Source organism: Poeciliopsis prolifica, unplaced genomic scaffold (genome assembly GCF_027474105.1).
Source record: "Poeciliopsis prolifica strain line A6 unplaced genomic scaffold, Auburn_PproV2 SCAFFOLD106, whole genome shotgun sequence".
Lineage (NCBI taxonomy): Eukaryota > Metazoa > Chordata > Actinopteri > Cyprinodontiformes > Poeciliidae > Poeciliopsis > Poeciliopsis prolifica.
The window spans coordinates 674096-689619 of record NW_026562481.1 but is presented as its reverse complement, the minus strand read 5'-3'; the positions used below and the strand labels follow the sequence as shown (position 1 = coordinate 689619).

At 41.3% G+C, this 15524-nt stretch overlaps 1 protein-coding gene and 1 pseudogene across 1 annotated transcript; one reads left to right on the top strand and one right to left on the bottom strand.

Annotated features, from left to right (window-relative positions):
• Nucleotides 1-1518: 1518 nt before the first annotated feature.
• LOC129354214 (polycomb group RING finger protein 5-A-like) lies at nt 1519-6938 on the top strand. The gene is given in 10 exon segments (XM_055023735.1): nt 1519-1633; nt 2227-2323; nt 2402-2457; nt 2922-2981; nt 3054-3089; nt 3092-3178; nt 3181-3209; nt 3288-3386; nt 4040-4129; nt 6620-6938. Coding segments are annotated over 10 exon segments (717 nt in total). The 3' UTR covers nt 6668-6938.
• Nucleotides 6939-14248: 7310 nt separating this feature from the next.
• LOC129354205 (NACHT, LRR and PYD domains-containing protein 12-like) overlaps nt 14249-15524 on the bottom strand; it is a 30195-nt pseudogene continuing 28919 nt past the window's right edge.

The following is a 15524-nucleotide window of genomic DNA, read 5'->3' as shown; positions in this document are numbered from 1 at the left end:
ACACTCTGATGTTTGGATACATTCAGTATTCATATGGAGGTAAAATCAAAAGGTTTCTGAATATTTCACAAAGTCCAGCTTCCTGTGAGCCGGTTGAACTTTGAACCCTGTTTCTGCTCTGCAGTCAGTCCAGCTGAGTTTCCTCTTCCTGTCACTGAAATCCAGTTTTTATCCACCTGGAGAATTTTGTAAATTTGTCAACAGAGCATGACTCAATATTTATCCTGTGAATGTGAGTTTTTCCAGCAGATTCCCAGCCGGACTCGTTCTGGCTGTGGATCTTCTGCTTGTCTCTTCCTATGATTTAGTCTCAGGCTGGACTCATTTAATAAATCAGTCTGTGGTGAAACTCGTTGGTCTCTGACATTAATTGCTCTTCACTTTAATTTACAGCTAAGATTAGAGCAGAAATGGAGATGATTCACCAGGACGAGGTAAATAAAGTCAGCGGAGACGTTTCTGCTGCTGGACGGGTTTCATTATGACGTTCTGCACGTTTACTGGCAATTAGGTCCAACAGAACCATCCAGTCCAGAGGAATGGGTCACGATCCGGTTTAAGTCACGCAGCCTAAATGCTACTTCCATAAATAAATGTTCCTCTTTATAAAGTGGAGAACTTTGAAAAATAACAAACAAAATGTTGTTGTCTAGTTATTTTTATTTCTAACTGAAATACATTATGATTGAAATGATTAATTGGATTAATCAATTATTGTCAACTAATTTAACAATTAATTAATTGTTAACATGATTATACAGACTAAAAAGAAATAAGGTCAAAACAAACAAAAATAAATACTTTAATACAACAAATTTTGCATTTAAGATTCAAAACAATTCTGTAAAGAAAAATCTGCATTTTTATCCAATTAATCGATTAATCATCAGAATGATCAATAGAATAATTATGATTCCTTTTATCGATATTGGACTTTTGTTTCTTTGTCTTCAAAGACATGATTTGAATATTTAAAATTTAAATATTCATTTAAATTTTAAATGAATCAGAATTTGCAGCTGGTTGAAGTGATGACTCATCAGATGGGGACAGGTCAACTCAACTTGATTTCTGCTTTTCTAAATGTCTGTTTTTGTCTCCTCAGGTGAGGTCAGTGAGAGGTTAAAGGTCAGCATCACCACCTCGTCCCGCCGGCTCTTCATTAGCTCACCTTTGACCCCTGAAGGATTAAACATGGCCTCCTGGCCGGGAGGTGAAGCTCGCCGAGTCGTCGTTTTCCCTGCTGTGGATCTGTGGAATGTGTTTGTGTGACGGACAGACGCTCCAGAAGAATTTTCTCGGAGGTTTGGTGACGATGGAATAACGTCTGAGTGGATTGTGCCGTTTGCTGAACTTCAGGCTCATTATGGAGCAGGACTTCATACAGTAGGACCTTTGACCTGCTCTGCTGCTCGTTACGCTCACTGCGCTTTCATTTCTGACTCTGCTGCTGTGAATGGACCTCCGAGTCTCCTGACACTAGGAGGAGACTCCAGACACACAGAAAACTACACAAATATGGCCGCCACGGGACGGAAGCACCTGGTAAAAGATTTCAACCATTTCATCACTTGCTACCTGTGCCGAGGTTACCTGATCAAACCGACCACAGTCACCGAGTGCCTGCACACCTGTGAGTAAACACCAGCTTCCTGTTCCCTCAGCTTACTGTTCCCTCAGCTTCCTGTTCCCTCAGCTTACTGTTCCCTCAGCTTCCTGTTCCCTCAGCTTCCTGTTCCCTCAGCTTCCTGTTGTTCCCTCAGCTTCCTGTTCCCTCAGCTTCCTGTTCCCTCAGCTTCCTGTTCCCCCAGCTTCCTGTTCCCTCAGGTCACAGTTTATGGTTCATAAAGTCAGAACCAACTGCCGGCTGAAGCAGGGAGGAGAATAGTTCCTTAAAATTTTGCGTAGATTTATCTAAACCATAACATTTCTGAAGTTTGACACTTTAGGAAAGTCTGGATCAATGAAATTGTTGAGTAACTTGTGATCTTTCACCATTTCTTCATTAGAGGTTTGAGGATGTATTTCCAAGTTGGAACCGTAATGACTGGTCTTTGACTAGGACCTTTTAAAGGGTTGCTAAAGCTGCCTTTTTGTCAGCAAACCTGACAGCTCGGGGTTTGTCCAGCATGTCAGACGTGGCATCATGTGATTGGATGTTGTTTCTGCGCTGATCTCACCTGCTGCTGATTGTCCTGAACCTGTGTGGGCCGTTGTGTCTTGCAGTCTGCAAGAGCTGCATCGTGCAGCACTTTGAGGAGAGCAATGACTGTCCTAAATGTGGCATCCAGGTCCATGAGACCAACCCGCTGGAGATGCTGAGGTGGGGTTCTGCGCTGATCGGGTTTTTATCTGTTCTTTCTGCTGGTTCTGTAATGTTTGTCCCTCTCTCTGGGCTCAGGCTGGACAACACCCTGGAGGAGATCATCTTCAAGCTGGTGCCTGGACTCAGAGAAAGTGAGTCTGCCAGATGTTTCCACCTGTCTCTGCAGTTTGTTGGGGATAGCAGGACGAGCTGAGGAAGTTAGAGAGATTCACATTGTCAGTTTCATGATGTCGGTTCTGATCAGAGGTAGGAAACACACCAGAGACGAAGTCCATCCACTGTCTCATGTCTCATTGTCCCTGAAGTCCTTCACCCATCGTCCTCTGTAGGACGTAATCCTTCTGAGATAAACGGAGCAAGAGTTTCTTCTCTGAGGTTCATGTTTCTGACTGGGGATAATTTAACATGTCGACTTTCATGAGGAACTATTTTCTACTGTTGGTTGAACTGAAACTGGATTTGCAAAAGCTATAAAAAGATCTGAAAGTCCTTTTTTACTTTGGTATTTTAGTCAGATGCTTTTCTTATTTTTATTATTTTGAAGCATTTTCTCTGATGTTTTCCTGTAAATGTTTGTTTGGTTGCTGTGAGCCAGAAGAGGAACAGCAAGAACTGGAGTTCTGGAAGAAGAACCAGCCGAAGGAGAACGGCCAAGGTAAGCCGGGTCCGTTTCCCTGACGAAGCAGAACTCCTCTTCATCCTCGCCCTGACCCGTCTTTGTGTCCAGAGAGCCTGCGGTGTCTTCCTGACGGCGGCGCCTCTGGGGCGCCGATGACGATGGTGAGGGCGGTGAAGATGGAGACTACCACAGGAGCGACCCTCAGATCGCCATCTGCCTGGACTGCCTGCACAACGCGGGCAGTCCGGGGAGAGCAGCGTGACGGTGAGCGGCGCCTCGCGCTGGAGCGCCTGACCTTTAACCTGACCGACCTTTAACTCGCGCTCTGCTCCTGTCAACCAGGACCTGATGAAGAGGTTCATCCGCTGCTCTAGCCGGGTCACTGTGGGAACCATCAAGAAGTTCCTCAGTCTCAAACTCAAGCTGCCGAGCTCTTATGAGGTCAGCTCCAGTTTCTTCTTCTGCACCTTGTTTAAACTTCACTAAATCACCTGGAAGGAAAAGAAAGATTAAGAGTCTGACAATCATAGTGCAGAAAGTTCTGTTGTTTCAAACGAGTTTAAAACAGTTTAAGAGCAACTGATCAGATTCAGGCCAGATTTCTGGAACTTCTTGCATTTTTAGCAACTTGCTAAATGCATGGTGCATTCAGGGACCATGCTGGTGAATTGTCTCTGGTGACTTTCTGGCGTTTCCAGTTTTCCTTTCTTGAAACTTACAGAGTAACTTTCTGGGTTTCACAGGTTACATTAACTTAGAGGTCAAACTTTAAGGTCTAGAAAAGGAACAGGTTGCATCATGTTACAGTCCGCTGGTGACCTGTCAGTGTTTAAGAACATTTTGAGCTTCTAGAAGTTACCTAGAAACCCTGGAAACTAAAAGTAATATTTAAACGTAAGTCATTGTTTCCTGTCAGCCAGGATAAAACGGCTCCTTCCTGCTGACTGATCAGAAACCAGACACCCTCACTCGTTAGCATATTCAGAGCTGCCTCCCACTCATGACCTCAACAAACTTCCCCTCTCCTCGTCTTTGTCGTGATTAACCCTCCAGCCAGCCTTTGACTCAGACTCTCACTGATCTCCGTTTTCCAGCTGGATGTGCTCTGCAACGGAGAAATCATGGGCAGAGATCACACCCTAGAGTTCATCTACATGACCCGGTGGCGGCTGCATGGAGAGAACGTAAGCCAGTCTCCTTCACTTCCTGTTCAGCCGACCGCGTCTGCATGCACGTGCAAACGCATTAATTATCAGGAAGGCGTTTATCTGTGCAGCGTGGAGCCAGAGGCTGCAGCAGTTGGATCTGAGTTCACTGTCCTCTGTGTTTGTCTGAGTTCGAGGCGTTAAGTGGAGGCTTGTGGGGATGCAGGCGGAAGTTGCCGGATGGTTGTGGGTTTGGGTTTGAGTGAAACATGAACAGATGCTGACTGACTGACTTCTCTGTTTTAGCAAACTACAGTTTGATTCTGACTGTAAGTTCAGTCATACTACAGATATTACAGCTGCTGCCAGAAAGTCCAGATCCTGCAGCAGAAACTGGAACCTGTAGAACATTTCTCATGAACGAGTGGGTTTAGTTTTCTCACAGGAGCAACGCATAAGAATAACCAGCAGCTACCAGACTCTCTGTAGTAATTAGCTACATTTACTGAAGTAACGTTTTTGAAAACATAATATTATCATTATGGATTATTTTACTCAAGTAAATGTTGCTGATGTATCCACTGGAGTTTCAACCAGAACTCCACCAGACAGAGACACAACTGCAGTTTTTCTAACAGTTTCATAAGTTTTATATTGAAAGAAACTCATATGGAAAATGGTCTTTTGCCTGATTGTTATTTTTGTTACTTATATGACTTATTATAATTTTGGTGCTTAAAATACCAAAATGTCCATCTATCTTTATATTTTTACTGTGTAATTTTTAAATATAAAATAATTGATCGTTTGATCAGTTATGTATTTTGGTTGGTTACTTTTTACTTGAGTAAAAATCTGTTGAAGTTGTTTTTCTCTAATTTGAGTATAGTTACTCCTCCCTCCTCTGAGAATAATAATAAGTGTCAGCAGGAGCATCCACATTACTCTTTAATCAAAGTATCTGTCAGCTGCAGGGCCTGAAAATGAGCTACAAAATGAAGCTGACTCCACTCTGGATCAGCTCCAAGTTAAACAGTTAGATAAAAGCTTCGTGCCTGGATGGAGATGGTTTAAAACTTTTGCACAGGTCTGGGTTATGAATGAAGCCTATTAGAGATGCTGGTTGAGGGTAACTACGCTGTGCTGACAGCTGTGCCTGCAGGGGGCAGCAGATTCAAGGTCAGGGGGATCATGAGGTCACAGCTCCAGCTGTGACCTCATGACCTCGTGGATGTAACTCCCACTAATGGATCCCTTCCTCAAGTCCAGAAAAAATGTTCCACCTGATTATTCAGTCAACCGGTTCCAGGATGATCCAGTTTGGACTCCTGACACCGACCTGACTGGACCTCAGTAATGGAACCCAGTCAGGTTAAAATGCTGGGATGTTTGTAACCATGTGAAGACTGAAAAAATGTCAGAAACGACGGTTATCACAGGGATCAGAGACAACTGTGCATATCTAAAATTATATTCGGTTCTAATTTACAACAAATGTTGTCTGGAAAAACTTTACCAGAAATAAGTCATTTAAATCCCAATCAGACATGAATCCTGGTTATAAAACAAACATTAAGTTCAATTAATTATTCAAATTAGTTTAAAAGAGTATTGAGTTATTGAATTGCAGCATCCAGTCCTCCTGGCCAGCAGGGGGCGACAGAATAAAATCACTACTAGTGTTTCTATGTGCTCTAAAAAGCTCTAGAAAACACTATTAATATAGGCACACCAAATATATCTTAATATGCATTAATGTCCTCTGTAGAAACCAGCTACTGTTTTCCTTTTGTCCACTGTTAGAGGTTCAGCCAATCAGTGTCGAGGAAAATGAATGACGCTTCTGGATTGGCTGCTTTGTAACCATCAGCCAATAGCATATCAAGTAGCATCCAACATTTCAGATGAGCTCTATAAAAAATGTGTGAATAACTGAAAATAAACTGATAAAATCAGCAGGTCTGAAAAAGAAACTTTCCTCCAGAAAGTGAGGATCTGGATCGTGTCAGTGATCCAGATCCAGTGAAGGTGACACTGGATGAACGTCCTGTGTTCTTACAGGTTTAGTTTCTCATCCATCAGGCTGCAGCTTCTCAGTTACAACAATCCTAAATAAATTCATGAATTTAACCTGGATTTCTTTCTTTGAGTCTGGAATCAATACGGGATAAAGAGAAATCAATGATTGTCCATTTGAAGGTACATGTACTGTGTTTGACCCGGTTCTGCCGGAACAGGAAGCCCAATCCTCACTGGTCCAGTGGATCAGGGTTTAGTTTGGCTGATTAAAGTAAATATGATGAAATGATTTTAATTCACAAAGAAAAAGACAGAAGCTTCACCAGAACCAGAACCAGAAATCAGACTTCATACAGGGTTTCTCTCTGTCATGAGTATTAATCATTTTAAATGTTTCCTTTTTTTAAATAAAAGTTATTAATAAATGGCATCCTGCCCACAAACTGCAGCAGTGTTTTTCCTCTGATGTGTTTTTTCGACCTAAACATTGATTTTCTCCCTGCCTCTCAGACGTATCCGATGGTTCTGGAGTACCGGCCGCGGATCGACTTCGGCTGAGCAGCAGGACCACAAACACGCATCCGTACAACACTGACACAGACACGCCTAAAAGTGCAGATAAAGAGAGATTTAGATGTATTTTTGTACAGCCAATGATGAAGTGCTTCTGTTGTTGTGTTGAAAAGCCTTTATGCTACATAGAATAATATATGCTATAATATATGCTATTTTTAAATGTACGTCCCTGTGCCTAAAATCCTGTTTTGAACGATCATATCTCCAGTTTGCCTGTCTAACTAACTGTAGATTAAATGTTGATTTTCTACTGCTTCGTCTCCATTTATTGGTTTTATTCTTCCTGAAATAACAAAGCTTCCTCCAGACGTTTGGATTCATAAAATCTAAAATGTATTTGTCAACTTCACAGCACAATAGTCTGTTTTTGTAGAGTAGCTGACCGAATCATAAAAATCTGGTGATTTTTTTTGTTGTTGGCGCCTTTGATTAAAGCCTCCAAGAAATCATAATTTCCATAACGTTGTCTGATATTGACATGTGAAACTGATTTTATTTACCTCCACAGAGCCGTGAAAATCACCACAGCTCTACTTCATGTGCAGTTAGAACAAGGTTTCATGGTTTCACAGGTATTAGCTGTTCTTCAGTAAAGCAATACTGGAACAGTGAAGGTGTCTCATAACAGTTTAACACCAGATCCAGTCAGTTCCAAAAAATGGGCCAAAATCGGAATCAGAAAGCTGTAATCATTGCAGCTTTACTAAGAGCTGATTTCCTGAAGGAAGCAGGTGGAGTCAGACCTGCAGCTCCGGTTTCACCTGCCGGGATTTGAACCAGTGACTTCTTTCTACCAGCTGATTTAACTCCTGTGTTTGTTTCATCATTGGCTGTTTTTCAAACCTTTCCTCAAACTCGTCCTTCCAGAGGATTCCTCTCTCCCTGCCAGCTGTTTGTGTCCCAGTTGGACGTATTCAGGACAAACGTCCTGCTGGGTCTGACTGACAGACTGATGCTGCCCTTCAGAGGAACACAAAACGTCAAAGGTTGAAAAATATCTGAACCTCAAACGGCTTGTGATGGAGCTCCTCCATCATCGTCGCTCCGCCCAGAATGAAGTGGTTCCGGTTGGAGGTTTCCAGGCACCCAGAACTCAGACCAGAACCTTCCACAGGAAGGTGTAAGACTCAGGTGTAAGCTCAAGTAAGACTAACATTACAGCAACATATTTTTATTTGAGTAAAAATAAAAGGATGCGTCCAAATAGTTACTCAAGATTAAAAAAATATTTGGCACAAAGTCGACTCAGGTACCAAGTAACTGATTAAATTATCATTTAATGTTCAAAAATTACATCATCAGACAAACAAAAATATGAACTGGAAATTTTGGTATTTTAGGGACCAAAATGTTAAAATACTCATAAAAGTATAAATATTTTTAAAAGAAACTCAAGTAAATGTAATCGAGTAAAAGTAACTAGTAACTGATCACTTCTGGGCTGGAAGACTTTGGGTCCAGTGGTTCTGACTGAACCCACTGAACCCCCGACCCGATCCGGATCAGAGGGACAAACTCAGATTAATGGATTATTTAAAGATGCTCAGGAGAAAGAAGAGTTCATGTCAGGGTTCAAAACTAAACAATTAGAACACTAAATACTCCTATTTATAAAATATAAAACCTAAATAAAAACCAGAAAATATCCTAAGATTACATAATAAATTATGACATAAAAAAATTCTATTTCACTGAGAAAATGAACTAACAAAAGAAAAAAACTTATATAATCTTGTCATATTAAAAAAAATAGTAAATGTAGTAGACATAAAAATGATAAAGCATAAATTCATCTCTAATACATCAAAATAAAACTTTAGCATAAAACAAGTTTTCCAGAAAATGTAAATGTGTATTTGGACTTCTTTCATATTACCTGATTTATTATTTTATTTTTATTTGATGAACTTTGCTGCAGTGAAGCAGATCCTGTGGATCCTCCCCGTGACGCTGAGCTGATTCTGCCTTTGAATCTGAACGGATCCAGACTGAAGGATTCCTCTCCGGGTCCAGAACGAGCTGAATTCACCCTGCAGCGCTGGACGCTGTCCAGAACCCGGACACAGAGGCTCTCAGTGCAGGGACTGTGACTCTGAAAGGACACGGGGACAGGAGGACAGGAGGACAGGAGGACAGGAGCAGTGTTGTATAAAGTACTGAAATCTCGGAGTCAAGTAAAAGTATAGGTACCGCTCCAAATATGACTTTGGTAAAAGTAAAAGTCACTGATTGAAATGTTACTTGAGTTCAAGTCTTAAAGTATCTGAAATGTCTTTCAAGTAATATAATGAAAAGTAAAAAGTAAAAACAAGTCAAATGCAGTTTGAATGACATTTTTTATTTTGGTAAACTTGTTAAATACACTTAAAATAATGAACACAACCAAGTGCAGACAAAATGCAACTTGCTAATAGATAAACCTGCAGCATCATTTAGTTAAGAAAATTAGGTGCTTTACTTAAACCACAAGGTTAACTTGACCTGCTTTAGGTTAACTTAACCTGCTTTAGGTTTTACTTAACCTGCTTTAGGTTAACTTAACCTGCTTTAGGTCAACTTAACCTGTTTTAGGTTAACTTAACCTGCTTACAACTGAACCAGATTCTTAGTAAACCCTCCAGGACAGAAAATACAAAGTTTCTATGAGCCTCAAGTTTTCCCTTTCAGTAAGGTCAGTGCTGAAAATGAGAAAAATAAATAGTCGGTACAGAAAATGCGACTAACATGAAGAAAAAAAACCCACTACGATTCCTCTACTTCATATACTATAGGTGCAACAACTGATCATTATGCAAAAGAAAAAGAATTGGGAGGGAAATGCAGCTTATTGACATCTGAAGAGGGAGAGATTTTAGTTAACTTGGTGTTTAATGGGAGAAGAGAAACAGACCTCCATGAAGCTGACACCACCTACTCAAATAATCCAGCAAATACTCTGATTGGTCAGTGCTCAGTTTGTGCAGCTTTGGTTTCCGAGATATTGAAAATTATTTTTTAAATATCCAAAATATTTACTTTTGAGATTACAATTACTGAAAATATTGAGTATGACTCAAAATATTACACAAAATATTGAGTATGACGTAGTAAAATATAAAACTATTGAATAAAACCTAAATAAAAACCAGCCATATCCTAAGATCCAGACTGAAGGAAATATTGAGTATGACGTTTCTTAATTTATTGTTTTCGTTTATGTTCAGATAAAATTAGGCTTGCAGCTTGTATGACGTAGTCATACTCAATATTTTGTGTCATGAATTTAGTGTCAGTTGGTCACAAGACAAGAAATCTATTTCCATTAGTTCTCAGGAGAGTTTGGATGTAAAATTTGTTGACTCTCCCTGAGTGAAACTCCGACACCTTGAGGAAGGAGGAGACCAGAGACCGGCTGGCCCAAATTAGCGTTCATGAATCGGATCAACCTCGAGTTAGGCGCCGCTCACACCGGATATTGGAACAGCCAAAATCCAAACTGAAAACAACTTTGCTGCGTTTGTTTTAACGGCACAAACCTGCAAAATGAACCAGCCCACTTCGGTTTGTTTTGGAGCAAAATGCGGGGATGGTGAAATCTGGATGGCCTAAAAAATCTTTTTAATATCTCGGAAACCAAAGCTGCTCAATCGAACATTTTAACGGCACAAACCTACACAGACGGAGCAAAAACCAATCAGACTGTTTGCTGGACTTTCTGACGTAGTTGGGGAGGAGAAACCTGTGCATCCTATTGGTGGAGATGAACAAACCCAGGCAAACAGACTTTGTTGCAGTCGGTCAGTAGGTGGGATTAAAACAGTTGCGTTTGTCTCTCGCTTTTTTGTAACGAGTAACTAAACCACACATTGAAAATGTATCGGAGTAAAAGTATGAAATTAAGTTCGGAAATGTAGTGAAGTAAAAGTGAAAGTTATCAAAAATGTTCATACTTGAGGAAAGTATGAAGTACTCCAAAATATACTTAATTAAAGTAGTGAAGTATTTTTACTTCGTTACTATACAACACTGGACAGGAGGACAGGGACGTGTTTCTCTCCTGCTCGTCCTCCAGTTCACCGACTCCGTCCTTCAGTCAGGAAGCTGTCAGATTAAAACCAGACTGTCAGACATTGTGACTGAACTCAAACACAGAGCTCTAACATGCTGAAGCAGAGAAACCTCTACATGCAGAGAAACCTCTACATGCAGAGAAACCTCTACATGCTACGGGCCCCCGGCCCTTAGAAAGGCAGTTTGAGTCCCTGTAGTTGAAAACTAAACTGTTCAAACATGAATCAGTCTGTGTGTCTGCAGTCCTTAAGCTGAACCTGCTCCAGCGTCTGCAGACGTCCCTCTGAAACGCGGAGCGTCCTGACCTGACCCCGACCCGCCTCTCAACAGCCAGCCTGATGCCACTCAAACAGCAGACGGTCCTTGAACGCCTCACTGATCCAGAACATGTAAACATCTTTATCTGCTCCTGGTTTATTTCTGCCACTCCTGTCTGGATGTTCAGGTTGTGACGTTAATGAGACCTAAATATCCGTCTGCTGCTCCAGGAGAGCAGGGAAGGTCAGGGAAGGAGAGGAACGTCTCTGATCCTGATGAGTTTGTGTTATTTACAGTCTGAGCCGCTCGGTTATTTTTACCCTGCAGAAGATTCTGTTGTTCTGCTGCTGATCTGAGGTCCAGTAGCTGCTTCAGGGCGACGCAAGAAACAGACAGACAGCAAGAAAAGCAAGTTCAGCGACTGTCATAAACCTAAAGAGGAACGACGTAGAGTCAACACTCAGCTTCAGTTATTACAGCTGTGTCAGAATGACCTCTGACCTCTGACCTCAACCTTCAGAGCCACATAAAGACAGTAACCGGGTCGGCTTTCTGCCAGCTGCAGAACATCTCCAGGTCCAGAGGACTAAAGTCTCAGATCAGAAATTTCATTTATTTGATGTAATTATTTGTTTTATTTAATTTCAACTCTTTCATTTGTATTTTACTGTTTGTATTTAATTTAATAAGTAGATTTAGGAGAATTTTCTTGCTTTTCAGGTTCTGCAGTTGATAAGTTGGTTCTGTTGGATCATTTTATTAGTTCTAACATTGGGTTAAATATCTCTGTTGTTTGTTTCTGGGTTCTCTGCTTTATAGATCCATCAGTACCGTCCGGCGCAGTCCAGTCAGGTGCAGGTTCCCACCGGCTGCAGGTTCTGACCGGCTGCTGGTTCCCACCGGCTGCAGGTTCCCACCGGCTGCAGGTTCCCACCGGCTGCTGGTTCCCACCGGCTGCAGGTTCCCACCGGCTGCTGGTTCCCACCGGCTGCTGGTTCCCACTGGCTGCTGGTTCCCACCGGCTGCTGGTTCCCACCGGCTGCTGGTTCCCACCGGCTGCAGGTTCCCACCGGCTGCAGGTTCCCACCAGCTGCTCGTTCTACGCTGGTGGCCCATTCCAGGCAACGTCACGTTCAGGGTTCTGAGTCAACTGCTGCACTTGAAGCTGGTGACTCATAAATACTCAGACGCTGTTACGGTGTGACTGCGGACAGGCCTTGGGTCAGAGGTCATTCTGATTTACTGGGGGCTCATCCGGGGAAACTGGTGCTCACTGTAACTTTAATCCGTCACTTTTAAGAAACACATTTACTTAAAAACATATTTTTTCAGCAGTGGTAGTTGAAACCGGAATTTACTGCCATATTTCCATCTTAACTTCTATAAGCATTAAAGTCTGCTGACATCATCAGCATGTCCAGCATTTACAGGCCACATGTTCATCATCAGCCTGGACCAGACAGCTGGTCTGTCTGGACGGCCGATGCAGACCAGAATGTCAGGGTTAGGCATGTGATAATGAGACATGATGTAAATTAAAGTCATGTCAAAGAAAAAACTGTTGGGTTCGGTTTAAAGTACACTGCAAAAACACAAAATATTACCAGGTAGTTTTGTCCAATTTCTAGTGCAAAAATGTTAATACATCCAAAAAAAGACAAAACTAATTTGTCAGTAACTTTTTAGCAAAATAATGGCACATTTGATGTAGAGACAATTTCAGCTTATGAAAAATGACATACTGCAAATTTAATGTGGATAAAAAATTGAGTTCCATTGGCAGATAATTCAACTTTAAGTAAAATAATCTGCCATTGAAACTGGAACTTTTTCATAATTATTTATATGAAAATTTATAAATCAAATTAATAATAATTATCTTGAAAAAACTTCTGTTATTGTAAGTTAGTTTTGTCAAACTTCAAATGTATGAAGACATTCAGACTAAAAACTAGAACAGAAATACTTAATAGTGAGATTTTGATTTTGCAGTGTGAAGGTCAGACTGTAGAAATGAATGGAAGTCAATGCAAGTCCTGGTGAAAGTAGAAAAACATGTGTGTGTGTGTGTGTGTGTGTGTGTGTGTGTGTGTGTGTGTGTGTGTGTGTGTGTGTGTGTGGGTGTGTGTGTGTGTGTGTGTGTGGTGTGTGTGTGTGTGTGTGTGTGTGTGTGTGAAGGGTTATTTTCCTGGGATGAGACATGGAACCAGGCTGTGATGGACTTTTAATGACATCACTGATGAGGATGATGTTTCAGTAACTGAAGGAGTCGTGAAGATCTGCTCCAAGTTTCGGCTCAAACGGGACTCAAACATCAAATCAAAGATAAAACTTTTACGTTTGTGAAATGTTGTAGCTGCAATCAGAATAATTATCAAAGTTCCTCTGGCTCTATCAGGAGCCGCCTGGGCCTGGTGTTGCTGAGCGTTATCGGGTCGGTTTACAGTCTCAGATGATCAGGATCAGCAGCTGCTCCCTTCACGTCTCCATGGCTGTAAATTATCATCATTCCCAGAGAAACTGAGCGCTGACATCTGCTCCCGCTTTCTACGGAGCTAAAACAGTCTCATAATTCACAAATTGCATTGTGAGTTCGCTGAGACTCCCCTCACGTCTCGACCATTTAATAAATGGTCGATTTACTCAAATTGGACGACCAGCAACCAATCAGAGCCAGGCATCTTTACACATTTTTCTGATCAGGGTTTGAACCAACAACCAGCAGATTTTAAGCGCAGATAGTTACTGACTGAACCAACCAACCTTCTCAACTGGAGCCTGTTTGATTCATAAAGACTCTCAGAAACTAAAGTGCAGAAAACTTGAAATACTTTCACACTCCCCTGGCATTCTGTCTCAAACTCACCATAACATCTTCATTCATTTTCACCAGTACTGAGATGTTGCATTCAGAAGTTGGCCTGAGGATTTGGGTCACAGGTTGCTGGTTCAATCCCTGAGCTGCACTGAATTTGCCTTTGTTTTCAGCAAAACAGAGCAAAAAGGTTCTGGACTCAAACCAACAACCTTCAGATAAACTGCTAACTAAATTAGTAGCTAAAATCTGAAATCAACTTGAGATGATTCTGCTTTTACTAGTTTAAGCTTTAAAACTAAACGTAAAAACTTTTTTTTTTTTTTTTTTAAAGCCAAAATGGCAGGCAGGACAAAAATGAAGGTTTAGTTATTATATGTGTTGACAGTCAGCTGCATAGAAAACACACAAATATTTTTTTAAAACTTTATTTGGTCATGAAACATCCAGCATTACATTAGAATAATTATGAAAATCAAACATGAAGCAATCAGCACATTAAGCCACTGAGGTCTGAATAAATCAGTAAATCTCATTAAGAGCCTGATGAGACACATCGAGTCCTAAAGGCCTCTAGAAAACTCAAAACATAAAATATGGAGCTAAAAAAGTAAAAACCAAGACAACAGAAATATTCAAGCTGAGAATCAATAATAATGCAAAACTTCATTAGATATTAGAATGAATGTAAAAATATGAATATGTGTAAAATCTATCATTTAATCAGATAAATGATAGACTGCTCCAAGATCAGAGTTTCTGCAGGACATCCAGTTCTAAACTGGTGAAACTGGTTTCTGTGATGGAAGCTGAAGTTTCTCTGCATCTTTTCATCTGCGGAGCTTTGAGGAACATTTTCATGTCAGCAGAGGAAGAAGCAGCAGAGAAAAGAGGTTTGAATGAAGTGTCTTTATGACCTCAGAGCTGAACTGGAAATGTTTCCATTTCTGGTTCCAGGAGGAATGAACCAGAGAGAAAAAAGATCAACTTTCCAGTTGAATCCAGTTCAGATCAAAACTCCATGAAGCCTCTAAATGGAGCCCAGTTGATTTGGATCTTTATTGATCCAAGGAGACAAACAATATCAGACACTAAATGACAGACATGAGGAAACAAACAGGAGAGAAACCTTGGAGGTCAGAGGTCATCATCATGTCAGAGTCTCTTTAGACTCAAACTGCTGCAGCTTCAACCTCTGAGACCGTTCTCGACAGCTTTCAAAACCTGCAGAGAGAAGAAGGATGGAGAGCAGATCAGTGAGTGTTTCCAGCCTCTCCAGCAGCAGTCAGTGACGCAGAACATCTGTGATAATGTGGCCTCGCTTTTCCTTATTTGAGTTAATTTCATGTTTCTTACATCGCTGTTTTGGATTTACTTGTTTATTTAGTTTGTAATTTACTTTTCTTATTAGATTTATTTTGGGTTAATTCCTTGGTTTGTTGGGTTTCATGTTTTACTGACTTTGTTTCGCTTTGGAGGTGACGTTACCTCTCATTCCCAGAGACACCCACTGCAGCAGCACAGGTGTCCATTAGCTCAGCAGTGTGCAGACTGGGAAGCTGAGAACAAAGAGGTAGCTGTGCAGTTGAGGCGACAGATGGAGAAGGACAGATCAGGGTAAGAGCGGCAGGGCGGTGGGACTGGTGGACTGGAGGATGGTCGCCGTTGAGAAACATATGACTGGGTGCTGGAACGCGATTGGCCGGATCGCCGATC